The sequence below is a fragment of the Saccopteryx leptura genome, chromosome 6 (assembly GCF_036850995.1).
Source record: "Saccopteryx leptura isolate mSacLep1 chromosome 6, mSacLep1_pri_phased_curated, whole genome shotgun sequence".
In the NCBI taxonomy this organism is placed as follows: domain Eukaryota; kingdom Metazoa; phylum Chordata; class Mammalia; order Chiroptera; family Emballonuridae; genus Saccopteryx; species Saccopteryx leptura.
The window spans coordinates 187,614,080-187,641,405 of record NC_089508.1 but is presented as its reverse complement, the minus strand read 5'-3'; the positions used below and the strand labels follow the sequence as shown (position 1 = coordinate 187,641,405).

General features: G+C 52.5%; 1 protein-coding gene across 6 annotated transcripts in view; it reads right to left on the bottom strand.

The window, feature by feature from the left end:
- The window catches only part of KCNIP1 (potassium voltage-gated channel interacting protein 1), a 292,783-nt gene that overhangs the window by 193,707 nt on the left and 71,750 nt on the right, over positions 1–27,326 (bottom strand). For 4 of the 6 annotated variants that reach the window (XM_066343211.1, XM_066343214.1, XM_066343213.1 and 1 more), the window contains exon 1: positions 4,078–4,610. The exons of the other annotated variants lie outside the window; for them this stretch is intronic. In XM_066343211.1, coding sequence (XP_066199308.1) covers positions 4,078–4,138 — 61 coding nt within the window. In that variant the 5' untranslated portion in view covers positions 4,139–4,610. Of the gene's footprint in view, positions 1–4,077; positions 4,611–27,326 lie in introns of those variants that run through there. 6 annotated transcript variants of the gene reach the window in all.

Here is a 27,326-nt window from a genome sequence, read left to right as displayed (position 1 = left end):
GTAAATCAGTATTCTTCTTAAGACATTAGGAAACTGGCATTTCCAAGGTGAGTCGACTTTCCAAAGGTCTCTCAAGTCCAGGACCCTGTAACGGCAGAACGACGACTTCTCTATGCTCTGCTGCCCCTTGCTGGTCTCCCAGATCGCTCCTGGCTGAACGAGCTGCCTCATCAATGAACCCCGAAGCCAGCCTCCCGACGTGCTCACTGGTCCAGGAGTCAGGGTCCAGTCCCACATCTGTCTCTAACTTGCCGTGCGGGATTTAGCGTGCTCATCTCATCAAACGAGCATTCTGGAGACCCCAGGCTCAGCCCTCCCTGAAGGTTCTGAGTACATACCCTCCCTCAGTCGTGGAGGACAGATAACCCAGCCACCCCTGCAATGTGGGGTTATTTGCTTACAGGCAGATCTCCGTGGAGGGGTACTTAGTCTAGTGATGTTCCCTCCTTAAATCCTCTTGCCCCCACAGTCCCAGCTGCCCCATCTGCAGCTTCCTCCTCTGGTCACTCCGAATCCCTAAACCTTCTGCACTGAATGCACACAAGCCCAGAGCAATGTCCTTGGTATGCTAAGCACATGCAGAACTATTGGAGTCGGATTCTACTTGGGACCAGGGTGTAAGAGGCTGAACCCGCCCCCCTCCCCTCCACAGCAGGGCTTTCATCATTTTAATTAAAGACAAACAAAGGCCCTGGCTGAGTAGCTCAGTTGCTTAGAGCACCATCTGATCCCTAGTCAGGGCACATACGAGAATCAGCCAACGAATGCATAAATAAGTGGATCAACAAATCGATGTTATTTTTTTTTTCTCTCTCTCTCTCTCCCTAAAATCAATTGATCAATAAAAATTAAAAAAAAAAGTAAAATAAAAAGACAAAGTTCCCAAACAGAGACAGGAACCATATCAGAATGCTGTTAGTCAGTGGCATGACTCTTACACTTTTGGGATTTCTGCCGCCTTGAGGAAGTTCCTCCTGAACACGCGGGGTGGGCAGGTGCTTCCCTCTCCCGGGACTAATAATCACATAGATTTTCTGCTCTATTTAAAAAATACATGTGTTACACAATTATGTTCTCAAGACACGCGAGGCACTCTCAGGGCCAGCCACAGAGCAGAGGTCAGCAGGGGCAGTAGCAGCAGGACCAGCACCTGCGCACCTTGGTTTTGGGTCCTAGTTACCTAGACAAGGCTGAAAGAAGGTTCTAGAAACGAGCCGTAGAGCCTAGAGGCACTGGCTACTCCCAGGATGCCCTTGCTCTAGGCATCTGCAGGCCCCAAGCAGTAGAGCCATACATTTCACAGCGGCTAGAATTCGCCGATCACTTATTATGTAGCAGAGCTTGTGCTAAGCAGTCGACTTGTTGTTATCCTTGAAATCCACACAACACACAGCTATTTTGAGGTGGGAACTACGACTGCCCCTGTTTTAGAGTCGAGGAAAATAAGGCTCCGTCACACAGTAAGTGCTAAGAGCCTGGATTTGAACCCAGCAGGGAGACCGACTCCTGAGTCGTAAACTTCCGCCTCTCCCTCTGACAACGTCTAATTAGATCTGAGCCTGATGTCTCAGAGATTACAGTAGACGCTCTGGTGAGAGCATGAGCAAAAACAAATCTTCAGATCTGAGAATTGGATGAAACCTGAGGAAATGTCTAATGTAACCACCTCCTTCTACAGAGGAGACACTGAGGTCCCAGGCGGGGATGGGACCCAGCCAGGAAACAACCCCTGACCACCAGCCTCCCAGACGGTTTCCAAGCCATCTCTCTGCAGGAAGGGTCTTTTGCAAATTAGCTTTCCGAGGCACCACACAGTAAAATAAGACTGCTACGGGGCAAATGCCCGGGGCACTGTACCCAGCGTGGGCCCTGGCCACTTCCAGGCAACGCACCGGGCTTTGGGCGAGAGGAGCTGACTGCTCAGGGTGCCGCGTCATGGCGGCCCACCCAACAGCTTGTGTGAGTTAAACGCCAACGCACAGATAAAGCACCCAGCGCTGGGTCAGGCACACAGTAGGGGCTCACTGAATGCTGGTGCCCCCTATTCTCCTTCTTAGAATCCTGGGAGAGAGACGCGAAGAGCTCCAGCCACGGGGAATCCGGTGGGGATTCATCCCGGGTGACCTGGAGTTTTGCATGGGAGAAGGGAATGGCAGACAGTAATGTCTGAGCTAAAAATCTTCGCCCAGCCCTGTGCCCGGAGCTCCCTAACCATCACTCACTTGATCTTCACATCCTTTCAACAATATCTTCTGGGTCCCTGGGGGCCGCAGCCCTTACAGTTTCTGAGGAGGCGCCCTCCCTCCCTCTATCCACTTCCCACACACCCACTGTCCTGCCCGGATGCAGCATTCTCATTCAATTTATGGGTAAGAAAATCGAGGCTTAGAGAGGTGAGGCAACTTGCCTGAGGTCACAGAGGGAGGGATTCACACCTAGACTCCACTGGACACCTAGCTGCCTCGCTGAGATCCTTGTCCCCCCGTCCCCTGGCCTCTGGGGACTGCATGGTGGTCAGAGAGATGGTGGTCAGAGAGACAGATAATGGGAGAAGAGACGGGGCTTGGTACTGAACTCTGCTCCGAGTCAAGCAGTATCCGAGGGCTCTGAATGTCCGGGCCGTGGGCCAAGGCTTGCAGACCTGTCTGTCCTGTCTAGGACTGCTAAAAGGGCAACCAGTCCGTCCCCTGCCAGGAGGATGTGTCCCTCAGCGGGACGAATGGATCAACCTCTTCCATATTGTAGGCTGTAAACACCAATCCAGCTTCCTCCCTTAAGCTCTCTTCCCAGAGAACCCACTTCTCAGTGTGCACCCAGCCTGCTGTCTCTGGGGACGGGACCAGATGTGTGGAACCCTCGAGAACAGGTTATTTCTGGGGAGCTCTGCAATGTAGACCTCCCCCCAGTAGCAGGCAAGACTAACCGAAGTCCTCAGGGGAGACCAACCGGAAGTCCTAAGAGTGCACCCCGGGGGCCACCATTATCCTAACGCAGATCTAACCAGTGGCCAGTAGTAGGCGTCAAGGGACTTGCCTGAAGTCCCTGCCGGAGGGATTCACACCAGAACCTGAGCTTCAGTGGCAGAACTTGAAGGTTTTAGTGCCAGGTTACTGCAATCCTTCTGCCGCGCACAGTAGTATTTGAGCATGAAACAAAAACAAAACCCATCCTTTTCCATTTCCTATCTGTATCTGGTCTCTTTATTCCGACAACCAACTTTCTAGCTGCTGGACAGGAGGCTGGTATCGTCCTCGACGGAGCAACACATATCCGCCCCAACTTCACACGGACCCGCTCGACAACAACGGTCCCGCCGGTGAGTCTGGGCGCGTCTCAGCTGGGGAAAGGCGGCTATGGACCGGGAGCCAGGCAGGAGGGACCCCAGGATACCGTGTTCTCTAATGCCTGGTGCGAGCTCACCTCTCCGCCACACCCTGACGGCCCCTCAGCTCCCAGCGGTTGAGCAGGGCAGCACCCTTGTGAGATGCCCGGTCTCCTAAGGACTCCCTGAGGCACCAGGACATGAGCCCTGGGAGGTGTACCGCCTGGCAGCAGCTGATTCCTTTTGGCTTGCAGAGGTTTTCTGGGTTGGGCAGTCAGAACACCCTTTTCCTGGTGACGAGCTCCCGGGTCTGCACTGGCCCTGGCCCCAAGGAGCGTGTGAATGTGTGAATGTGCGAGTACCCTCGCTGGGTGCCCACAGCCACACAATCGCCTGCCGTCACGGGAACAGGAAGGGCTTCCCAACATTTCCACCCAGACAATTCACTCACCGCCCCCCACCCACCCATGAACATGCCCCTTCCTTCTGCTCCTCGGGATTTCCCCAGGAGGAGGGTCCTGGTGCCCATCACCCCCAGCGCAGGCTCCCACCCACTCTGGCTCCCTCCCAGGCGCCTGCAGGGCTGTTCACACCAACCCTCTCGCCAGCTTCTCACTCCTTTGGATGCAGGAACCGGAGCCTGGTCCTCAGGGAGAGGGAAGTCCGGGCGGAGGGAGGCAGGTGGCACACCCCAGCTCAGCTTGGAGCACCCCCAAACCCACGCAGGGGAACAAAAGGAAGAGGAGCTGGCTTACCTTTGGAGGGTCGCCTTTGTTTGGTTTGCAGAGACGAGAAGGTGCCCATGACGGCCCCCATGGCAGCCAAGACTTGAGTTGGGACCCCGGGCCCAGCCCCTCCCCTGCCCTGGACAGAAACCAGTGTGGATGCGCTACTCCGAACTGGAGGAGAAAAAGCACCCGGCAGCTCGCTGGCAGCTTGTTATTCAGCGAGCGTGGGGCCGGGGCGCTGGGAGCCTTTTCTGCCCGTCTTCAGCCCGCACATGCACGGACTCACAGGGCCAGCGGCTCCCGGCGAGCCCTCGGAACCGGGCCCGGCGGCTTCCTTCTCCAGGGGCCGACGACGGTGCCTCAGAGCCTGCCTGGCGCTGGACACAGGGCGGGCGCCCGCCCGGCCGAGGCTACCGAGCCAGTGCCGCGTGCGGTGCGGGAGCCGCGCTCCGCCCGCCCCGACTGCCGCACGCTCGGCTCCCCTCGCGGCGCTCCGGCTCGGTCTCCGGGGGCCGAGTACCAATCATGAATGAACAGCGCCGTGGACCGCGCGGAGCAGAGCCGCGCGCCCGCCTGCCCGCTGCCTGCCAGCTGGGGGCAAGCCTGAGCCGCGCGCGCGGAGAGCGCCGGGTGGGCGGGTAACCCCGGAGGGGCGGGGCGGGCCAGGCCGGCCCGGGGCCCACAGGGGCGCCGAGGACCACGCAGCAGCCTGCCCCCTGCACGCCCGCCCGGCCGCCCACCCACCGGCCCGCACTAGCGGGAGGGGGCGGTCTACCCCACCAGGCGCCTGGCTGATGGGTGGGGTTCAAGGGGCAGCAGATTGTTTCTGGGATAATGTATGCGTGTTGCGTTATTTCATTTGACTTCAAGAGAAATCTTATTTAATTTGCCGCCTGAGTTCATGGGGTGTGCTTGTGTGTGTGTGTGTGTGGGGGGGTCTGCTCTACCAGGGAGGGATGAAAAACACATTCAACTAGGTTGTCATGGGAGGAAGGGGCCCTCCTGCTCCTCCAAGGACAGGGCCACCTTCTAATGACAGAGAATTGGGGACAGCAAAAGAGCCCTCGGCCCCTTTGGGCCCTCGCTTTCTCTCTCTGCTGTTTCTTTCCTCACTCTCTCCGTAATACTTCTCTTCCCCACCTGAATTAATTAGCCATCAGCTCCGGGGCAGGCTGAGTTGGTGCTGAATTTAGGAAGCAGTCTGCCTGCTGTGAATTCTCAGCTCCAGATCACACAGACCACAACTCCTGTTTCAACTTCTGCAAAAGCGCAAAGTTTGGGTCCCCAGGGGTTCTCCTCAGCTCCCTGCAGTACCAAAATACGAGGCTTGCTCTCTGCTAGCCTGGGGGGGGGGGGACTGCCCCTCCCCCAGCTGTGAGCAGCCTGAGCTCCCCCTCTACACCACGTTTGCAGAGCACGGGGTACATGTGACCTCACAAGCACAGAGAAACACATCGTCACACAAATATGGGCGTGAGTCCCGCAAGCCCACACAGACATCGCTGTTGTACATACAGACACTCACAGCCACAATACACCCACAGGTGCATTCTGTAGGGCCTCAGACTAGACACAGACACACAGGCACGAGGGTGCATGCAGAGTCAGGGCGAAACGACAAACGACATCACGGCCACCCGCATTCACACAGGTGCACAGTCACTCCCCAGGGTTACAGGGCCCCTCAGGCGTCGCTTCCCCTCAGTGCAGCCCACCAGCTGCCCGTTCAGGGACACAGGTGTCCTGCGACTTGGCTGGGGACCTGAGTCATTTTCTTTACCTATTTGGCACTCATGCTTTCTCAGACCCAAACGAGGTCCATCTTGTGCCCCAGGGAAGGTGTAATTCATTCACAGCCTCCATCCCTTCCGCTTACACGGCCCACGGCTGTGCGATGCACACGACCCCCCGCCCTGCCATCCTGGTGAGTCAGACAGATCACAGCTACTCATCACCACAGAGAGAAACTGAGGCTTACTGAGGCTGAGACGCTATCTGAAGTGACCCGGCCTAAACGTGGGATTAGGAATTGGGAGTCCAGGGCTCTGTCACTACCTCCTTTGGTAGCTGAGGACTTGGGGGCCACAGAGCTGGGGAGAGCTCTTCTGGGTCCCACAGATGCAAAGATTAAGCTCTCTTAACTGCCAGGACTTTTCTGTCTAATTCAGGAGGTCCAGAACCCTGGATAGTGACAGGTAGGGGCTGACCCTCTCCCCCTGCCTGCCCTCCCTGCTGGGGAAGAAAGGCAGCGTGGGACTGGAGCCACATGTCACTTGAGAGGACCCATCAGGATGGCCAGGCATCAAGGACCAGGGAAGGGACCTTTGGTGAGGAGAGGGCGGTGCAGCCCTCAGTCTTCTCAGACGGCTGGGCGGAGCACCAAGCTGCTCCCCCCTCGGGCCTCTGTAATCTCCAAACCACCTGAAGACTAGGACCAGCACTTGAAAGTTTATGAGGCTAAGACACCCTCCTCTCATTTCATCCTCCCCACCACCCTCTGAAGACGAGGCAGAGTACAGACTAACTGTTCCACTTTACAGGTCAGGAATAGTAAAGTGCCTCCAGAGATGTTTAAAATTGTCTTCCTCTGAGCAGTGGGAATAAAGCAAAGTCACCAAGACAAGATTCAAACTGCTTAAGCATAAATGACGAGGCCCTTTTGCAGCCTGGCTTTCTCCACCAATCCCCCTGTTCTCTGGTGCTCTCCTTGGGGTTCCAGCCATAGAGACCATCACTATTCCCAAAGGTACCCTCTATGGTTGTGCCTCAGGGCCTTTGCACATGCAGTTTCTTCTACCTTGAACATCCCTCACACCTTTTTCCATCTGGGGAGTCGCTGCTCTTTCTTGAAGAGGGACTTCGGGTGTCATTTCCTGCAGGAATCCCTCTCTGGTCCCAAGTCAGTACCCACCCTGGGGTCCCTGCAGCACTTGGGGCTCTTTCCCCATCAGAGCACTCATTGCCCCTTCCCTTGTCTGTCTCTCCCTCTGGACTGTGAGTTCCTAAAGAGCAGAGACCACTGCTGACTTAGCTCTACACTGTCTGCTTAACACCTGGTTTCTGGCAGGGGTGCAGACAATCAGTGCTGGAGGAATGAATGCGTGAAGGAATGATCTTTGCTCAGTGTCCCATTTAGTAAGGAAAAACCAACAATTACCAGGTCAGCCTTGCCCTTCAAAGGAAGAAGCACATTCTCCCAAGTAAAGATGAATTCATTCAACAAATATTTAGTTACTCATATATCAACCATGTACTAAATATTTACACGCGCAATAGCTCATTTCTTCCTGATGTTGCCCTAAGTGGTGGGTATTACCTACAGATAAACAGACACATGCAATGTACAATGCAGTACATAGCCCCTAGGAGATGCTCACAAAGACTGCATCTAAGGAGGAATAATATTATGTGTGAGGGGCAAGAGGGAAAAGACACTAGACTCACTCCTGGGGACTTGGGACAGACAGCAGAGAACTGTGTGGGATGACAGGGAGTCTGCCCTTAGTCACCTGTCTGCAGGGGCCATTTGTTCTGCTGTCCCCAATGTGGCGTACTTGCTAAAGCAATCCCGCCAGCCCCACCCGACCTGGGCGTCAGTGGCTGCGGCTCCTTCTAATCCGGCAGGTGAGCTACCTCATGCACTGTCCCTGGCTCTGACCCTTCCTCATCCATTCCGTTATAAACTCAGTGGTTGTGTTCCCCAATCCCTAATTCATATGTTGAAGCCCTAACCCCCAGTGTGCTAAATTTGAAAAGGGGGGGGGCTTTAAAAATGTAATTAAGCTCAAGTGAGGTCATAAAGGTAGTGCCCTGCTCCCATGGGGTTAGTGTCCTGACAGTCTAATAAGAACGATGTCAGAGAAACACCCCTGGCGCCCCACACATGACCAGGGAAAGGCCACGTAAGCACACAGGAAGAAAGAGAGGGCGGCCATCTGCAACCCAGGAGCAGAGCTCTCACCAGACACCAACCCTGCTGGCTCCTTGATCTTAGACTTCCAGATTTCCAGTATCCAGAACCGTGAGAAAATAAATCTGTCATTGAAGTCACAGACTGTGGCCCTCTGTTCCAGCACCCGGGCAGACTAATATGTACCCCCAGCGCATTCGTGCCCTCAGGAGCCTCTGGAGGCAGAGCTTTCACTCCCCTGTGCTGTGAGCACCCGTATAGGACTCCTTAGGAGGCTGTCCGGGGAGTGAGGGCTGAGCCAGACAGAGACGTGCAGAGACCCGGTGGAAACATGCGTGCGCCCGTCTGAGGTTATGTAACACACAGCCGTGCCATCCCCTCCGCCCCTCCCGCCCGCCTCCTGGTTCCCTCAGGCGTGTCTCTTCCCACCCTCGTGCGCAGGGCAGTCCGCTATGTGCTCCATGACACACGGGGAGGCAGCAGTGTCAGATGAGGAGCCTGGATTGGGGAGGGGGCGCGGGGGCTCGATCTGGATTCAAATCCTGATTTGGCCTCTTATGAGCTCTATGACTTTGGGCCCGAGGAGCACTTTCTCTGAACTCGACCTTCGCCTTCTATGGACCGCATCATGGTGAGGAGTGGCTAGCTGCTGTTTGTAAGGCCCTTAGCAGGCGCCCGGCGCATGGCGTGGTCAGTGACAGGGAAGGGGGAGGGTGGCACTGCCACTGTCACTGTCACTGTTGCTGTGGGCCAGGTGCTATGCCGGGCGAGGGTGCTGTAAAAAGGAGTGAACCACAGCCTTCCCCTTGGCCTCCATCTTTGCTCCTCCTCTGTTTTTAAAGGGAAGGGAATCTATTCTCAGGGTCCCCATCTGGTATTAAAAGGCTCAGATTAGTTAAGGAAGGGAATGTGGTTGGCACCTGATTATGTGCAATTCAGCACTATACGAGCTGCTGTCTTGTACCATTTCCCAAATGTTCCGCATGCATAAGTCTGGTCTCTTCAAATAGACTCCGAGCTTTCAGAAAGCAAAGCAGGCACACACACACACACCCCGCCTCCCGTGCCTCCACGGGACGTTCCTCGGTGCTCCACAGACGTTCACGCTGAGGTCATTCAGGGCAGGGGAAAGCGCAGCATCGTTTAGCCCTGGGGTCAAGTCCCACTTCTCTTACTAAACGCGCATCTGGGCTGCGCTTCATCTGTGAATTGCAGGTAGGGCCACTTCCAAGGTTGCTGTGAGGACCGGGTTGGACAAAGTTAAGGGAAACTGCTGTCTCTCTCTATAAAGCATTCTGCAAACATATCCTTGATTATTATTTGCTCTGGGGCTCATCGAGGTATTCATTCCTTCATTCAACAAATATTTATGAAGCACCATCTACCTGCCAGGCACTATGCTAAATCTGTGAACCAGTCATGGACCAGAAGAGACGGGAGTCCTTGCCTTCAGCGAACTGGCGGTGTAGGACTAGACAATCAAGTCCTCTTCTCATTACAAAGGAGCATCAGCCTGGGACAGAAGGAAGGGGTGGGGGAGCTTCAGGGAGGCAGAGAAGCCAAGTGGGATCACCTTTGCAAATTACAAAGTGATGTCAAGACTATGTATAGACCCTCAGAGGGCAGGGGTGGGAGTACAGTTTTTTTTGTTTTTGTTTTTGTTTTTTTTTTTGTATTTTTCTGAAGCTGGAAACAGGGAGAGACAGTCAGACAGACTCCCGCATGCGCCCGACCGGGATCCACCCAGCACGCCCACCAGGGGCGACGCTCTGCCCACCAGGGGGCGATGCTCTGCCCCTCCGGGGCATCGCTCTGCCGCGACCAGAGCCACTCTAGCGCCTGGGGCAGAGGCCAAGGAGCCATCCCCAGCGCCCGGGCCATCTTTGCTCCAATGGAGCCTTGGCTGCAGGAGGGGAAGAGAGAGACAGAGAGGAAGGAGGGGGGGGTGGAGAAGCAAATGGGTGCTTCTCCTATGTGCCCTGGCCGGGAATCGAACCCGGGTTCCCCACATGCCAGGCCGACGCTCTACCGCTGAGCCAACCGGCCAGGGCCAGGGGTACAGTTTTTGAGTCAGGAAAATCAGGCTTCAAATGCACAGGGCGGGGTAGGGGGCTCATGACCTTGAGCAAGTTATCTGACCTTTGAAACCCCCAATTTCCACGAGCAGAAAACTATCACCAATGGAGGTTACAGGGTGAGGCAGAAGGCATTCGTGAGTATGCAGCGTGGGGGACAGTGTCCCCCTAGCTAGAACACAGTCCCAGCTCAGAAAATGCTTACTGCCCCCCGCCCCTCAGTTTCTCCTTCTGGTCTCCTTTGCAAGCACCCGCTCTCTACCACCCGGGGAGGAGAAAAGACCTTGGACTAGCACAGGGGCTCGGGAAGAGCCTGCTCTGGGCCACAGCCTTATGCATTAGCACGTGCTCATCTGTCAAGACGGATCATGCCCCTTGAGGGAGCAGGACTAATGCAGGCTGCGGGGGACGCAGGGGAGGCCAGGGCACAGGCTCCGTCGTCGTTTGTGTCCTGGCGGCCGCACCGCCCAAGGGTTCCCCCTTCACGCTCCAGCGCCGGAGCAGTCTCCACCCGGGGCCCAGACGAGTTCAGACAGAGTGCAGCCACCCACGCAGCCCAGACACTGGCAGCAAAGCCCTTCCGAGTCACCCAGGCCCGGGGAGAGGGGGGGCATTCCAGAGCATCTCAGAGTTCGTATTCTGAAGCGACGTCATGTGTCATGAGACCGGAGAAGTGGCGGGAGGGGCCAGCACTGGGCCTGGCACAGGCAGGGGCTTCGTGAAATTGGCCAAACGGCTCTCTGGGAGCGGATGGGAGGATGGACGGGGGAGGAAGGGTGGAGAGACGGATGGATTCACATATGTTCAAACAAGCATGTACGTGCCTGGTAAGACCTGTGCAACCTCTCCAGAGTAACTATGCACACACGCACGCACACACTCATTCTCTGCACGAGCTCTTCCGGCGTTCACAGCTTTCTCCCCCTGAAGCACAGCCACGAACACCTGGTGAAAAAACTCTGCCCTAAGATGGAAAGAGCGTAGTAAAGAATTTGATCCAGTCATTTTTAGCGGTGTGGTGTTAACTTCTCTGAGCCTCAGTTTCAACATCTGTAAAATGGGGGCTATTTCTTGGAGCAGGTATGAGAATTAAATGAGAAGAAGCACTCAAGTGCTCTAGCGTCATGCCAGGTAAATTCCCAGGGTCATTATCATCATCATCAACATTCATTCATTCATTCATTCAGCGAGTGCATCGTTTCTCAAGCCCTGAGCGGGTCTTGGTGTTGAAGACGTTATGCTCACTGGCTTGGGGAACTCATAGTCTAAGGGGCAAAGGGCAAGAAACCCTGGCAATGACCCCTCAAGCTCTGCCCCTGATTCTGGCCAGGCTCGCCAGCCCCACCCCAAGCCCGAGGGAGAAACAAAAGTTTGGACTCAGCAAGGTGTGTGGGTGGGTGGGTGGGGCTGCCTAGGTCTGCTCAGGAGGGCAAAGGTCAGGTTAGACTTAGGTGGAGAAGTCAAGGGTGGAGCCAGGTAGAAAGGGAGGGGGTGGGATGGGGCAGGATGGGGTGGAGGTGAGAGGCAGAGGTTGAGCAGAGCTGAGGTGGGGTGGGGGTGGCCCCGGACAGTTGTCATAACGGTGTGGCAGGGTAGAAGTGGCTGGGGCCATCGGGATAGAAACCATAGCTAGAATGTCATGTCTTTCTAGTGTATCCAGAATATGAGTCTATAGTTTCCTGGGGTAAATGCCCTGGAGTTAATCATGTCCACTCCCCTCCTTGTTCTCAGACTATATAATAGTTACATTAACAATGGTAGCCACCATCTTGGAGTTCTTACCACGTGCCAGTCATGTGCCTGGTCCCCCTTAATCATTTCAGTACCCTATAGGGTAGGGACACTCCTGATTCCCCCATTTTATATAAATGCAAACCAAAGCACAGAGAGGTTAAGTGACCTGCCCCAAATCACACAGAAAATTATGGAGTTGGCCTTGAACTCAGATGCGCTGACTCCAGAGCCCTCATTCCCTGTCTAGCCCAAAGCCCTCTTGCTGCTGTTGAAACTGATTTTTTTTTCCCCAGTACTGCTTCTCCAGGGAGGCAGCAATTCACTGGGCATTCACAGGTACCGTGTAGCATCCTGGAGCCGGTGAAGAGATGCAGAGGGGAGGTGCACCGAGTCCTGGCTCTCTGACTGCCAGGGCTGCTCCCACGCCCGCCCACCCGCCCGCAGTGCGCAGGGGCTGCCGCCATGCCCACCAGCCTACGGAATGCAACAGGGTCTGTTTTCCCTCAGTGGCTTCAACAGACTGAAGACCCCAGAGGAAGTTGGGTTGCTGGGGGCAGCAGCAGCCGTGCTGCGTGATGATTGGTGATAATGCCAGGGACGAGTGCCCTTGGCCCTGCGCGGCCCACTGAACCTGTCAGCATGGGCTCCCGGGCTCCCAGCCCCGCTGCTGCCGCAGTTGGAGCCTGAAGAGAGAGAGAGAAGACCCAGGGAGCAGCGGGGAGGCAGGAGGAAGGGGGGGGATTCGTCATAGCGGCCCTCACACTGCGGCCTGACTCTGGTGGGGGTACAGAAATGCAGCAACTGAAAGCTACGAGGTATCAGGGATGTCCCTGCTGTTGTTCCCGTGACCACATACCGGCCTGGTCCACGTTTGAGACCTGCAGCGCTCACCGCCTGGGGCAGAGACGGCACAGAAACAAGGGGCCCCCTCTCTGGCGTGTCACTTACAAAGGCTCCAGTGTAAGATACCAGGCTGGAAGAACAGGGCTCCGTTGGAGAGCAGGAGAGGGGCTTCTCGTGGGCGGAGCACCAAAAAACCCCAAGGAGACCCCACCAGCCCCGTCGCTGTGCACAGGGCGCGGTTTCCATTTCTTGTAGCCTGGCTTCTCTCTTCTCAAGGGGAGCTCCTGCCCGCTCTGGCAGCCGCCCTCCCTCTTGCTGGGTGAGCCGTACTCTCCCTCCCCCTTCCGTTAGTGCCACCATCCTCCCAGGCTGCTCAGTCGCCACTAAGGGGCCATGGGGTCAGCCTCCCCGCCCGGCCAACCTCCTGCCCTTCGGCCTCCGGGGAAGCGGGGACATCCTTCCTCTCCAACACTAATGAAATCTTCCTTCTGCTCTGCGCCCCGCTGGACTCTGGGTCAGCATTTTACCCACTCCACTCAGCCTGGGCTCCGGTTCAGTAATTACACCCCACACCTCATCACTGAGAGGCTGGGCGCAGCTCACAGGGCTGGCGTGGCCTCCAGGCTCACACAGGGACTGTTGGTGTGAATTCTCCTCCAGGCCCTTGGCCAGGTTGGCACACGCTCACACCAATGCCCCCCAACACACACGCTCAGGAGACGCCCTTCCCTGGCATCTGTTCTGTCTGTCTGAATCTCATCCCAGCTCCTGACTTCACTCACATTGACTCTTCCCCAGGAAGCCTTCCAGGATTTACCACAGTGCCTTCCTCTACATTCAGAGACCTCTGATATCATAGGGACTGCTTGCTTCCCTAGAAGTAGGGGTTAGGGTTAGGGCACTGGGCTTTGTTCCTATAGGTGTGTAAATAGTGAACAGATGAATGGATAGATGGGTGGATGGGTGGATGAAGGAGTGTGCATCTGTGTTAGTCCTCTTCCTCTGACTCTTAACCATATGTTATTTCATTTGCTTTTTAACTCCTCAAGTTAAACCTTGAGTTGTAACATCCACTCTTCCCTGGGTTTCCAGATAGCTGACCTTCTCTGCAAATTTTAGACTGGTCAACTCCTCCAGCCATGTGAGAGAGAGGGAGGGGCAGAGAGAGGGGAAAGGAGAGAGAAAAGGAGAGAGGCAGGGAGGGGAGAGAGGGAGGGAGAAAGGGAGAGGGAGAGAGAGGGAGAGAGAGAGAGAGAGAGAGAGAGAGAGAGAGAGGAAGACAGTGGGGGGAAGGGAGAGAGAGGGAAAGAGAGAGAGAGAGGGAGAGAGAAGGAGAGAGAGGGAGGGAGAGAGAGGGAGAGAGAGAGAGGGAGGGAAAGGGGGAGGGAGGGAGAGAGGAGGGAGAGAGGAGGAGAGAGAGAGAGAGAGAGAGAAAGGAAGACAGTGGAGGGAAGGGAGAGAGAGGGAAAGAGAGAGAGAGAGGGAGAGAGAAGGAGAGAGAGAGAGGGAGGGAAAGGGGGAGGGAGGGAGAGAGGAGGGAGAGAGGAGGAGAGAGAGAGAGAGAGAGAGAGAAAGGAAGACAGTGGAGGGAAGGGAGAGAGAGGGAAAGAGAGAGAGAGAGGGAGAGAGAAGGAGAGAGAGAGAGGGAGGGAAAGGAGAGTAAGGGGGAGAGAGGGAGAGTAAGGGGGAGAAAGGGGGAGGGAGGGAGAGAGGAGGAGAAAGAGAGAGAGAGAGGGAGGGAAAGGAGAGTAAGGGGGAGAGAGGGAGAGTAAGGGGGAGAAAGGGGGAGGGAGGGAGAGAGGAGGAGTGTGGGAGAAGGGGGGAGAAAGGGAGAGAGAAGGACAGAGAGAGAGTTCTCTAGCCTTGGAAGGAGAGACCCAGCAGGAGTGAGACCCTGTGACCTCCTGTTTCTTGCCACCCTCCTCCACACACGTGTGGCCAAGGGGCGTGCTGGCTGAGCATCGCCAGCCAAGGCCCACGGAGGAGCCATGTGCTTGGTTAGCTTGTTTTTGCTCTGTGATATATGACTTGCTCTAAATGATCTACTAAAGCAGAGTGAGTTCCACAAACGCAGCCACCCACCGCTGCCCCCTGGGGAAGGGAACACACTGTATTTGTGAGGTGACTCATCTGGCCGCCACAACCCCTGGGGATCCAAGGCAGAATGCGTGGCGTGAGCTTCCCTTCGAAAGGCCACAGGGACAACTGGGATGGGCCTGGAGGGGTCAGCGTTTGGGGAGGGAGAGATCTGAACGAATGGGTCTGTCAATCCCGTCCTGGTGGTGCCAATCAAATATCCAGCAGGACAGTGGGGCGATGCGGAATTCTACTGACGTGTCTGTGGATGGCTTGAAGTAAGTGCTTCCTGTTGCCTCTTTTATTTATTTATTTATTTATTTATTTATTTATTTATTTATTATTTTTCCGAAGCCAGAAACAGGGAGGCAGTCAGACAGACTCCGCATGCGCCCAACCGGGATCTACCCGGCATGCCCACCAGGGGGTGATGCTCTGCCTATCTGGGGCATTGCTCTGTTGCAACCAGAGCCATTCTAGCACCTGAGGCAGAGGCCATAGAGACATCCTCAGCTCCTGGGCCAACTTTGCTCCAATGGAGTCTTGGCTGCGGGAGGGGAAGAGAGAGACAGAGAGGAAGGAGAGGGGGAGGGGTGAAGAACCAGATGGGCGCTTCTCCTGTGTGCCCTGGCCGGGAATCGAACCCGGGACTCCTGCACGCCAGGCCGATGCTCTACCACTGAGCAAACCGGCCAGGTCCCTGTTGCCTCTTTTAGGTTACATATCCCCGATGGAACGGAGACAGACAGGAAGTGATGAGGTGGAAAGGGGCTGCTCTTCCTTCAGGTGACGAATCAATACCCCTTTCATGGTGTCTTAGTCCCACCCACCTCTAGGTCACTGCATTTCCCGGAGTCATCAACTCATGTTTACTGGTGAGACAGTCTCATTATCATTACCATCTCTCAAGCCCAGTAGACCAACAGCTCCGTGCGAGCCAGGAGGGTGACGGTGACGGGCTTGGTCCAGTGTCGTGTCCTCAGCGTCACGGCACCCTTTCCGGAAACGTTTACAGAAAGAACACAAACGTGCCTGTTTTGGAACTTAGCGAAGCTGAGATTTTTTTTGTCCCGTGGCGGTATTATCTAAAATTGTTTGCGAATAACGAAGGTGAAGCTCAGAGACATGTCATAGCGGACTTGAGAGACAGAGCTAGAAAGAGGAAGAGAGGGGGTGGAGCCCAAGACTGATGCCAGAGTTGTCCTAACCCTCACGGTGAAACCCTGCAGCCTCACGCAAGTCATTGCTGACAGGCGTCTGCGAGAGCTGTGAGGGGATTCACACTCTCCCCTGGCATGGTGACGCGAGAGAACAAGTTAGGTGTCTTACAGAAAGAGAAGCAAGGGGACTGTGGCAGACAGGGGAGGCCGGTTACAGCGCAGAGGCTGGTGCAGCCAAGTCGAAGGGGGCTCAGGAGCTTCCCTTCTGCAGATCTGAGCAGCATCCCGGTAGATCAGAGGTCCCCAAACTATGGCCCAGCCCCGAGGCCATTTATCCAGCCCCCGCCACACTTCCGGAAGGGGCACCTCTTTCATTGGTGGTCAGTGAGAGGAGCTCATTGACCATCTCATTAGCCAAAAGCAGGCCCATAGTTCCCATTGAAATACTGGTCAGTTTGTTGATTTAAATTTACTTGTTCTTTATTTTAAATATTGTATTTGTTCCCATTTTGTCTTTTTACTTTAAAATAAGATATGTGCAGTGTGCATAGGGATTTGCTCATAGTTTTTTTTATAGTCCGGCCCTCCAATGGTCTGAGGGACAGTGAACTGGACCCCTGTGTAAAAACTTTGGGGACCCCTGCGGTAGATGGTCACAAGAGAGCGTGAGAGTTGTCCTGGGAGGGAATTCTGGCTTTCACCCTTTCAGTCAGGTGGTCCCCAGCCTTGGGTCACTCTCGGTTGTTCCCACCACAACCCAGGTAGCTCCCCCACCCCACAGTCACCTGCAATTTCCAGGCCTGGGTAAGTGTTGTTCGAAATAAACACCCAGCTCAACAGCCTGCAAGTGGGCATCGCACTGCCCAAATCTGCCCAGGCTTAAGACGCAAGACCCCCCCTTCAAGCCCCATTCATCCTTGGGAACAAAACTAGACTAGACAAAAGTGAGAAAAGGTTACTTTTCCCATCTGATATTTTAAACTGAGAACTCAGGCTTACGTTTGTCAGGAGATACATGGAATCTAGTAATGACCTATTGGAAATAATAGGTCTAAAACCGGATAAAACCTCCCAGGACAGCAGTAGCAAAATGCTGCTCCTAATACGTATCCCAAATATATGGCTGTGATTGTCAGTCACCAGGGCTGTATCAGGGGAGGGAGGGGGAGAATTTGTAGAAGAGGGCTTTAAAAGTTCTTACGATGTTGGAGTTAATACATTTCTCTCCCTTTCCTCCCTCCCCTCTTCTCTTTTCTCCCTTCCCCCCACAGGCTTGGCCTTGAACATTGCTCGACTCTTAGAGCATGTCAGGTAAAATCTCCCATAATCCTGTCAGGATTCTGTGGAGCTTTGAAATATCAGTGCCTGAGCCCCAGCAAACACAAATGACATCAGAATCTTGTGGAGACCATGGCTTTTGGCAGGGCACATGGTTTCTCAAAACCCCGACATCACATCTGCCTGGTCCCAGGTTCTGCCATCAATCAGCTGTGAGTCCTTGAGAAATCACTTCAGTTCCCAGAGCCTCTGCTTCTTCAAAGGTAACAGGAAGCTAATAATCATACAAATTTCATGGGACTGCTATGAGTATTTTATGGTAGAACAGCTGCAAAGAGCCTCATCTTGTGCCTGGCACACAGAAGGGATTCAAAGACTGGTCATTGTTGTAATTATGGTTGTTATTCCTACTAACAATTATTGACCAATCCCTGGTTAAAAGTCTACCCTTTTTTGAACTCCAGGGAAAGGACACGAACTTGACCTGAAACATCCAGAACTATGGGAGGCAGGACAATATTCGGGGAAGATTAATGGCGTTACACAGGAAGTGACTTATGCAATCTAGATGGTAGATCTTTTCTCGGAGCGGATTCCAACCAGACAGTGTCTTTCCCTGCTAACAACTCTTTTAAAAGCATTACTATCTCCTGTAGTCTCAATTGGCCCAATCCACCACTGTCAGAGCGCTTGCCAATACATCATGCTTGGCCGAAGATATAGATTGCAAAGTGTCCATACCACGGCCAATGTTCTGTTAACCACGTCGGGGGGAAGCAAATGCTGTAGCACTTGATAAAGGACTGGGATTCAAGAAGGCACTTTACTGAATACATAAACAGTGAGTAAGACTTGGAAATAAGGGTTCAGGAACAGGAATTAGCGATCACACTTCAGGTGACCGTGTGGACCATTTGGAGAAGAGCCCACCATGGATTAAGCCCCTCTTTCTGCTATAATATATACTATAAATATAGCTGTCATTACAGGTTGGTGGAGTTATTCTCAACATTTCTTTCTGTTGTGGTAATAATTACCAAATAAACAAGCCCCTGTAGATAGGGTTAAATGGAAACCTTTCCCTAAGGTGGACTTGACCTGATTTCTATAGTCCGCAAGCAAATGATTACAGACTAGTGAGAAACATTAACTAGTATGTATGTGCGAATATATATTTTATAAATATAAAACAAAATAAAAATGAGGCAGATGAAAGCTTAGCTGAGAGGCTAAACTGCTTAAGTATGTCATAGAGAAAATATCTTTAAATTTTTTATATCAGAACAAGATATTTGAGCAATGCTAAAGTTAAATTGAATGTGAAGTAATGTGAGCTCAACTTTTTTTTTTTTTAAGTGAGAGGAGGGGTGACAGAGAGAGACTCCTGCATGCACTCTGGGACCCACCTGGCAGCCCCCATCTGGGCCCCATGCTCATAACCAAGCTATTTTTAGCACTTGAGGTGGAGGCTCCACAGAGCCATTCTCTGCACCCAGGGCCAATGTGCTCAAATCAAGTGAGCCATGGCTATGGGAGGAGGAGAGAGAGAGAATGAGAAGGGGAAGGTATGGAGAAGCAGATGGTCACTTTTCCTGTGTGCCCTGACTGGGAATTGAACCTGGGACTTCCACACGCTGGGCCAACTGGCCAGGGCCTGAACCTCTCAACTTAAAATGAGTATTTTCTGCCCTGGCCGGTTGGCTCAGTGGTAGAGTGTCAGCCTGGCGTGCAGGAGTCCCGGGTTCGATTCCCGGCCAGGGCACACAGGAGAAGGGCCCATCTGCTTCTCTACCCCTCCCCCTCTCCTTCCTCTCTGTCTCTCTCTTCCCCTCCCGCAGACAAGGCTCCATTGGAGCAAAGTTGGCCTGGGCGCTGAGGATGGCTCTGTGGCCTCTGCTTCAGGCGCTAGATCTAATGGCTCTGGTTGCAACAGAGCAATGCCACAGATGGGTAGAGCATCGCCCCCTGGTGGGCATGCCGGGTGGATCCCGGTCGGGCTCATGCAGGAGTCTGACTGCCTCCCCGTTTCCAACTTCAGAAAAATACAAAAAATAATAATAAATAAATAAAATGAGTATTTTGCCACATCTGTCACTATGTGACCATAGCAGCAGCAGCAGCAAGGGCATTTATATCCAACTGCCAGCTCTCATGTGTCCCTTAATGCCCACATTTTATCTCTCATACTTTTCTCCCCTGAGAGATACAGGGGGCTCTTTGGAGAGGAGCCTTAGGCAGGAAGGGAGTTCTTTCTGTGGCAACGAAAACTAGGATGCTCACAGGAGTGTCACAGGGTAGTTGTGACAGGACCAAGAAGTCAGATTAAGCAGGCTTCCACTCACCAAGCTCTGACAAATTTGAATATCAAATGGGAGTAATAATTATAATTAATTAAAACACATGGAATCTGTGAAGGGCCATAAGTTCCCGATGAAGCCCCAAGGAGAACGGCTGATAGAAATTGGACAGAAAGGGCAAACATGATTGAATTTAATTTCATTTTATGTTATTTTTAATACCTGCATTGTATTACATGCAGGTAACATCTCTTCTAGTAAATATAGGTCGGCTTATTAAACATAGAAAAGCACTTTTCTCTGTCCTTGTGAGGAAAGAGTGGATTTTAAATACATCTAGTAGTCTTGGGGGGGAAATATAAATTATTAGTCATGTGCAATAATAACTAGTAATATGGCTGGAGACACCGTATTGGCCACAAGTCCCCATGAAGACTGCAAACTGCTGATTTTTGATTCCTGGTTTCCCAGGAGATGAAACATATCACTTTAGGAAAACCCTCTGGACACTGAAGAGAAGATCTAAGTGAAAAGCATGGGCTTCCACATCTTAGCGGGGCCGCATTTATCTGAAGTACAATAATGTTAGAAGACGCGTTATTGGGGTCCCAATTAAGAACTAGCAACCCCAAACCTGATGGCCTGAGATAATATTATTTTTCTTTTGGGTCTGGGAGAGAAATCCTAAGAGAAATTACAATGTTTTTTAAAACCCTAATACTAGGAAACTATCATATTTATTCTAAGAAATTAATTCTAGGAAAGTATGAGAATAAGTAAGAAAATAATGAAAACTATGATATCTTTCCAAGATCTTTATACTTTTGTCACTATTTAAGGGTAAGTGTAAGTATGTAATTTTCAATCATTGTGATGTTTTGCACACATATTTTGGCTGATTTTTTTTAGGCGTCTGAAGCATTTAGGAGAGTCTGACACATTAAATGTACAGCTTTAATTAAAAGTTGCATAGAGTATGGTTAAATAATATGGTGACCAATGTTTATAAGTTGAAGAAATTCCAGTTGGTTCAACTTTTAATAAGTTTGGATTCATCAACTATGCAAACAGTGTTTGAACGTCAAAAGGAATATTGTTTAATGAATCCAGAAGGTTGGGAAGTTGAATATTTAAAAAAGCACAGATAAACATGTGCGTTCTTCCGGTGACAAGGTTCCCACAGGCATGACCTACAACACATCACAGCCCAAATTTCAGAGCCCCTGAGTGGGCCACAAAACAAGGCATTCCCCTCTACGGCACTGTACTAAGAACAGAATTATTTGTGCCTGGGAGTATGCCACACTACGCTTGCATTTTAATATGAAGATTCTTGCCTGACCTGTGGTGGCGCAGTGGATAAAGCGTCAACCTGGAAATGCTGAGGTCGCCGGTTCAAAACTCTGGGCTTGCCTGGTCAAGGCACATATGGGAGTTGATGCTTCCAGCTCCTCCCCCCTTCTCTCTCTCTCTCTCTCTGTCTCTCCCTCTCCTCTCTAAAATGAATAAATAAAAAATTAAAAAATAATAATAATATGAAGATTCTTAGGAATGGAGAAAACCTCATGTCTGATAGGAATTCATCAGATGGAGCCTTTTCAGGGCCTACGCTCAAGGGAGGAGGAGGGGTTCTGAGTCAGGGGTCCTAACCTCTCACCTACCTGCCCCCAGTTTCCTGCCAGCAGCACCCCCAAACTTAAAATTCAGTTCTTTCTTTGCACTCTGAAATTATTTTATTATTATTATTTTAAACACAGAAAAGCAGAATTGTATCATCTAGTAGGGAACAACAGGCTATTCATTTCCTGCTCAGTGCCTCCAGCTGGTGACATCTTCAAAATGCCCCCAGGTGACAAGACCCCCCGCCCCCGTTCTCTTAGCAACTAGAGAGAGGGGGCCCCCTCTGAAGGACTGTGGCCTGCGAGCCAACGACACACATTGTGGGATTCCTCTGGTCTGATGCCACTTTGACAGGTTACCTGCAATCCTACTTTTTTTCAAAGTCCCAAGGAAGCAGGATGGCATCATTTGGGGCAAAATGCCCTGGAAATACTGCCGAGCCCTTGTTTTCCTCTCCTTCTCATCCACTGCCTCTGGATTTGAACCTCAGATCCACGTTGCCGCTTCCTTTGTAGAAAGTGTTCAGCTGTCGGTGTCATTTTTATTCACTCGAAGCACCTTGAAAATCCCTCTGAGTGGTAATCTTGAAAGCATTACACTTTGCAAGAGCCTATTCTTTCTGCCTTTGGAGCTTACAAGTGTGTCCTATTTACAAAGAACGCAAGATGCCAAATTTTTCACATAGCGACTTAGGCCTGCGGGCGATCGTTCTGACATTGGAAAGCTGGGCGTGGTAGGGAGATGATGGTTTCCCTGAGAGATGGAGCAGGGGAAACTGACCTTGGATTTGCAAGGGCCGAGACGGGGGTCTCGTGGTCATCAGAACAGCAGAGGGAGCATTCCGCAGCCCTGAGGGACCCACCCCCCCATCAGGACTGTCGTTCATAGCAGGTGTCCTACGAGACTTGAAGGCCGGGGAAGCTTCCTGCCCACCGCAAGGGCTGTTGTGTCTCCCGGTCCACTGCAGTGAAATTAGAGGAACTCCTGTCCTTGGCCTATCTATATGTCTGTGATATCTTTCTGGCCATCACACCATCAAACTTTATGACGATGTAATAACTAAGCAAGGAACGTACAAAAGATATCAAGTAGGACTACTATAAAACTGATCTGGATAGAGTCCCCGTTGTCAGCTGGCCTGCCAGGGCCCCCCCCCCCATCATTTCAGCAAGGCCCCCCTTTGTTGCCTTTCCGGCTACATCTTGAGCTCTCACAATGGGCCCTCTGCACGGAAGGATGTCGGTATCCTGGATTCAACCTGCTGCTCCAAGCCTCTAGGAGGCATGAAGATCCAAAGATCCACCTCCATGCCCCTTCTTCCCTGAAGCCCTCCCTGATTGCTCCCCACCCCCTGTTGTTGGTTGATTTGTACCTATCCCCCTCGCGTGCCTATTGGAGTCTTTGTCCTGTGCTATGCCAATGTTAGTTTGCACATCTCTGACGACGTCAACTCTGAGGACAGGGCCGTGTCGATTCACCTCTGTCTCTTCACACAGCAGCGCACAAAGGTGTTTGTTCAGGGCGGAAACAGCGACTAGTAGCCGCCGAAGACTCTAAACCAGGCTACTAAGTAAATAGTTAAGATGCAGCTCAGGAAATAAACATCTTTTGGCCCTGGCCGGTTGGCTCAGCGGTGGAGCATCGGCCTGGCGTGCGGGGGACCTGGGTTCGATTCCCGGCCAGGGCACATAGGAGAGGTGCCCATTTGCTTCTCCACCCCCCTTCCTCTCTGTCTCTCTCTTCCCCTCCCGCAGCCAAGGCTCCATTGGAGCAAAGATGGCCCGGGCGCTGGGGATGGCTCCTTGGCCTCTGCCCCAGGCACTGGAGTGGCTCTGGTAGCGGCAGAGCGACGCCCCGGAGGAGCAGAGCATCGCCCCCTGGTGGGCAGAGCATCGCCCCTGGTGGGCGTGCCGGGTGGATCCCGGTCGGGCGCATGCAGGAGTCTGTCTGACTGTCTCTCCCCATTTCCAGCTTCAGAGAAATGCAAAGAGAAAATAAATAAATAAATAAATAAATAAACATCTTTTGAAGGTGGTGATAGCTTAGACTTGTAAAAAAAAAATTTTTTTTTAATTTCTTACCAGAATAAAATCTAGCATGAAATGTACAGTTCCCGGTAATGTACAGGAAATGTCTTCGTCTCTGGGCCCAAGGGATGTGAAATATTTTGCATTTCAAAACTGTCAGCAGGCTTCATAATTTATGATGCACCTTCCTGCCAGGACACCTTGAGAACATTTTCATTTTTCCTGAGTCTGAGGAGCCTGAGACTCTTGGCTACACAGCACGGAGTGCTGTGCAAGCTTGTGGGGAGAACAATGCTCTTCCCTGGGAACGGATCTCCAAAGCAGAAGTCAGCGAAAACAGGTTATTTGATTTACCAAAATTTGCTTTAAATCAAAATCCCAGGCTGCTAATGACTTCAGTGAGTCACATCACCATCCCAAAGCTATCACTTAGAAACAAGCCGTTATTGAAAAGCCTGTATAGTTCAAGACAAATGACAACAGGTCCTGTTTTTTTTTTAAACCTATCTTTATTATTCATTCGGTTTATCAATAATAAGTGTTTAACTAATTAGCTACGAATTGGGCCTGACCTGTGGTGGCACAGTTGATAAAGCATCGACCTGGAACGCTGAGGTTGCTGGTTTGAAACCCTGGGTTTGCCTGGTCAAGGCACATAGGGGAGTTGATGCTTCCTGCTCCTCCCCCCCTTCTCTCTCTCTCTCTTCTCTAAAATGAATAAAAATCTTAAAAAAAAAAAAGCCATGAATTGGGAGAAAATATCCAGGTTGGAACAGCAGTGAAGTTTGCCATCTCACGTATGACTCGAAGACAGTCAAGACACAGAGAAAAAGGATCGGTTGGCGCCTCTGGGACTTGGGAGGGCAGATCTCCGCTTCATCATCTGTTACTGTAATTAATCAGAGACACGAGCATCTACGAATTTGCTGTGAACTGCAAATTAGAAACAAGTTTCAGCCAAAACCGTCCCAATAATCATGAAATCACTTCCTTGACCCCAGAAAACACATGCCACTTCTAATTGGATCAACCAGGATTCTGCTCAGAGCAGGGGTGCAGGGCAGCTTCCGGAGGTGGATTCCTGAACAAAACTGGGTCTGTCAGCAAGGAAGGAAGGGGCAGGGGAAGGGTACGATGGACGGAAGCAGGTGGATAACCTGTCTGCCCCGGCGTTCTTTTAGGGCCCTTGAAACTGCAGATAAGAACCCCCCGCCACCCAAGGTGCCCTTGGCCCAGTTGTATTAGGAGAAGTATCCAGAAGAGGAAGATATTTTGAGACTTCTTCTAACTTTGTGACTTTCTCCTTTTGTTTTGTTATTTTTATCTCCTCCGTTTTCTTGTCTTACCAGCGGTGAGAACCTTTAACTTAGAAAACCTAAGAAAAGCCGCCTGCGTGTTCCTGGGGCAGCGGCGTGGGAGACCACCTCTCTGGTCTGCGGTGGTGGCCAGGGAGCTCACCACCCCTATCCCCACCTCCACCCCCACCCCCGCCCAGAGACTCTCCTCTTCCCGGGGGGCGAGGTGAGCGGCCAGCTTGTGATGCGGAGTGGAAGAGCACTGAGGCCGGTACCTGGCACACAGTAGGTGGTCAGTGTGAGGCTGGAACAACGGTGCTGAGGACAGGGGTGTGGTACAGAGGGGAGCAGCGCCCTGGAGGGAAGGCTTGGCGGTCGACCAGACCTGGTTTGAAGGCCAGCACTGCTGGTACCAGACTGTGTGACCTTGGGCAAGTCACTTACACCCTGAGTCTTGGGTTCTTCATCAGCAAAGTGGACCTAAGACCACTGACCCCAGAGGAGTCTGTGAGAATCAGAAAGGATGTATGTAAAGCATACCGGAGGACAGAGCTGGGCACTTAATAGTTGCTCAATATACAGAAGCAGTATTCTCTCTTTTTAGACCTATGTGTTGTAATTATTTAAAAAAAATTTTTTTTAAAGATTTTATTTATTCATTTTAGAGGAGAGAGAGAAAGAGAGAGAGAGAGAGGAGGAGCAGGAAGCATCAACTAACTCCCATATATGTGCCTTGACCAGGCAAACCCAGGGTTTCAAACCAACGACCTCAGCATTCCAGGTCAACACGTTATCCACTGCACCACCACAGGCCAGGGTATTTTCTAAATTAATATGCCTTATCCTAGCCCTGCGCCGGCTGTACCAGCATTGCTCTGTCTCCTTGCTTAGCCCATAACACGGGGATCGGGGCAGGCAATCGGCAAAGATGCCTGGACCCTGCTGCCATTGTGGGATTTGAGAATGAAGCGCAGGAGGGAAATGCCTGTCGCCTGTAAGAGCCTGGGCGTGCCCACACCCCACACTGAGCTGCCAGGGCCCCCGGTGCCCAGCTGCACCTCTGCTTTCCCCTGGACCTCAGCGTGAGCTCGCCCTGATCACCAAGGTTCCTGCCCTCCCTGGCTTCTCCCAGGGTACGGACCTCATCAGTAAGAAGGCTGACGCTGGGGCTGGGTAGAGTTCAAACCCGGCTCCACCCTTAACAAGCTCTGTGACTTTGGACACATTGCTTTAGCCTCCTCAGTTTTCTCATCTATAAAATAGAGATAATATGAGTTACCAGCCTCATAATACTAGAGACAATTAGGGTTGTGAAAATTTAGCGAGCGTCTGCACATAAAGACTTTGGCACAGGGCCTGGTTATACACAGCACTTAATAATAAATGTCAGCTGTCACTGTGGCTACGGGGACCTGTAATTTTACCCATCCCTTACCCAGGCGAGCTGACACGCCAGCCGGGGCGGGGGTGGGGGTGGGGGGCAGCTGCCACCACGGCCAGCTTCCGTGCCTGCAGTGTTGCCCCCATCAGCCCGCTGGGGAGCCCTCTCATTCTGAGATCCTGCTTCTGACTCTCACAGTGACGCTACCAGGTTTGGACCCAAACTCTTCCATTTTGCAGATGAGAAAACGGAGACCCGGAGAGGCTGTATACTTCCTGGACATCTGTCCCACAGGTGGTGGCAGAGGCAGGACTTAGTCCCAGCCTTCTGCCTCCATGCCTGATGCTCTAGCGGCCCCACCGGTGAGGAGGCAAGGCTGTGGCTGGCGGAGGAAGGGCCAGGGTCTCACCTCCCCCACCCACCAGCACGGAGGAGCCCCGGTGGGGCTCTGACATTGCAGCCTCCTCTCCTCCCACCTGGCTGCCAGGAGGCCACCAACAGAGCAGTGAAAAATGAGCTGGTAAATGTATTATGACTTCTGAGGCTGTCTTAATAATTAAGTTTTATTAAAATAAACACCGAGACATCATTTCCTGACACAGCCTGCCTGGCGGAGCTCATCGAAGGTGATAAATGAGTGGGCTGTGGGGAAAGAGATCGGAGGGGGAGGCGGGGACAGGGGAGGGGTCCAGGGCGCAGGGGCGGGGCAGGCGGGTGGGGGTGGGGGCGGGGCAGGCGTGCCCAGGTCTGGAGCCCAGGGCCAGCCTGTGCTGCCCCGGGTACGCGGGCCTCAGCACGGCATGGGGAGCAGACTTCTTCATCAGAACAAACTTCAAATCCCAGCCAGACCACCATTCACTGTGCACACGCCACTCTGAGCCTCCCTTCCCGAGCTGTAGGAAGAGCAATGGGAATAAATGATTCTCGATTCTCGTCTTTAAAGAGAGGTGGGCAGCCACGCACTGCAGGAAGGTAAGTTATCTCCTTAGACATTGACCGAGACACTCAGCAAGCTGCGGTTACTTCTGGAAAAGACACTGGGACTGGAGGGGTGATGGGGTTCCTTGGGGCAATTCTGTTACCTGGGCTTACTGGTCTAGTACAGAAAACCAGGGAACACCTCCACACCACCTTCATCAGCGTGTGAAAAAAGGCTAAGAATTCAAAGACCGGCAGCTCGGTCTGGAGGTGGGGGACACATCTCAATTTCCACACAAGGCTATATCAATTCCGCCATCTGCCTGGCCGTTACCTCTGCCCTCAATCAATGGCCCAGAGTAATGGCATTCTGGACCTCATCAGAAAATACAGCCCTGAACCTCTGTTATCCCCATCTCTTATTAAGAAAAGAAAGGACAAGGCTCCGTGGAAGCAATTGTTATTCATGGTGGATTGATTTAAGGGCATTCATTCCCTGGAAGAGCCTAGCTTTTATCCTGGAATCAAGTCAGGCCATCAGAAGACTTGTACCCAGGGAAAGAGAGACCAATGGAACAGAATGAAAAGGCCAGAAATGAACCGCAGCACAAGTGGGAATTCAGGGCCAGATAAGGAGGCTTTGCAATTTGGAGAGGAAGAGA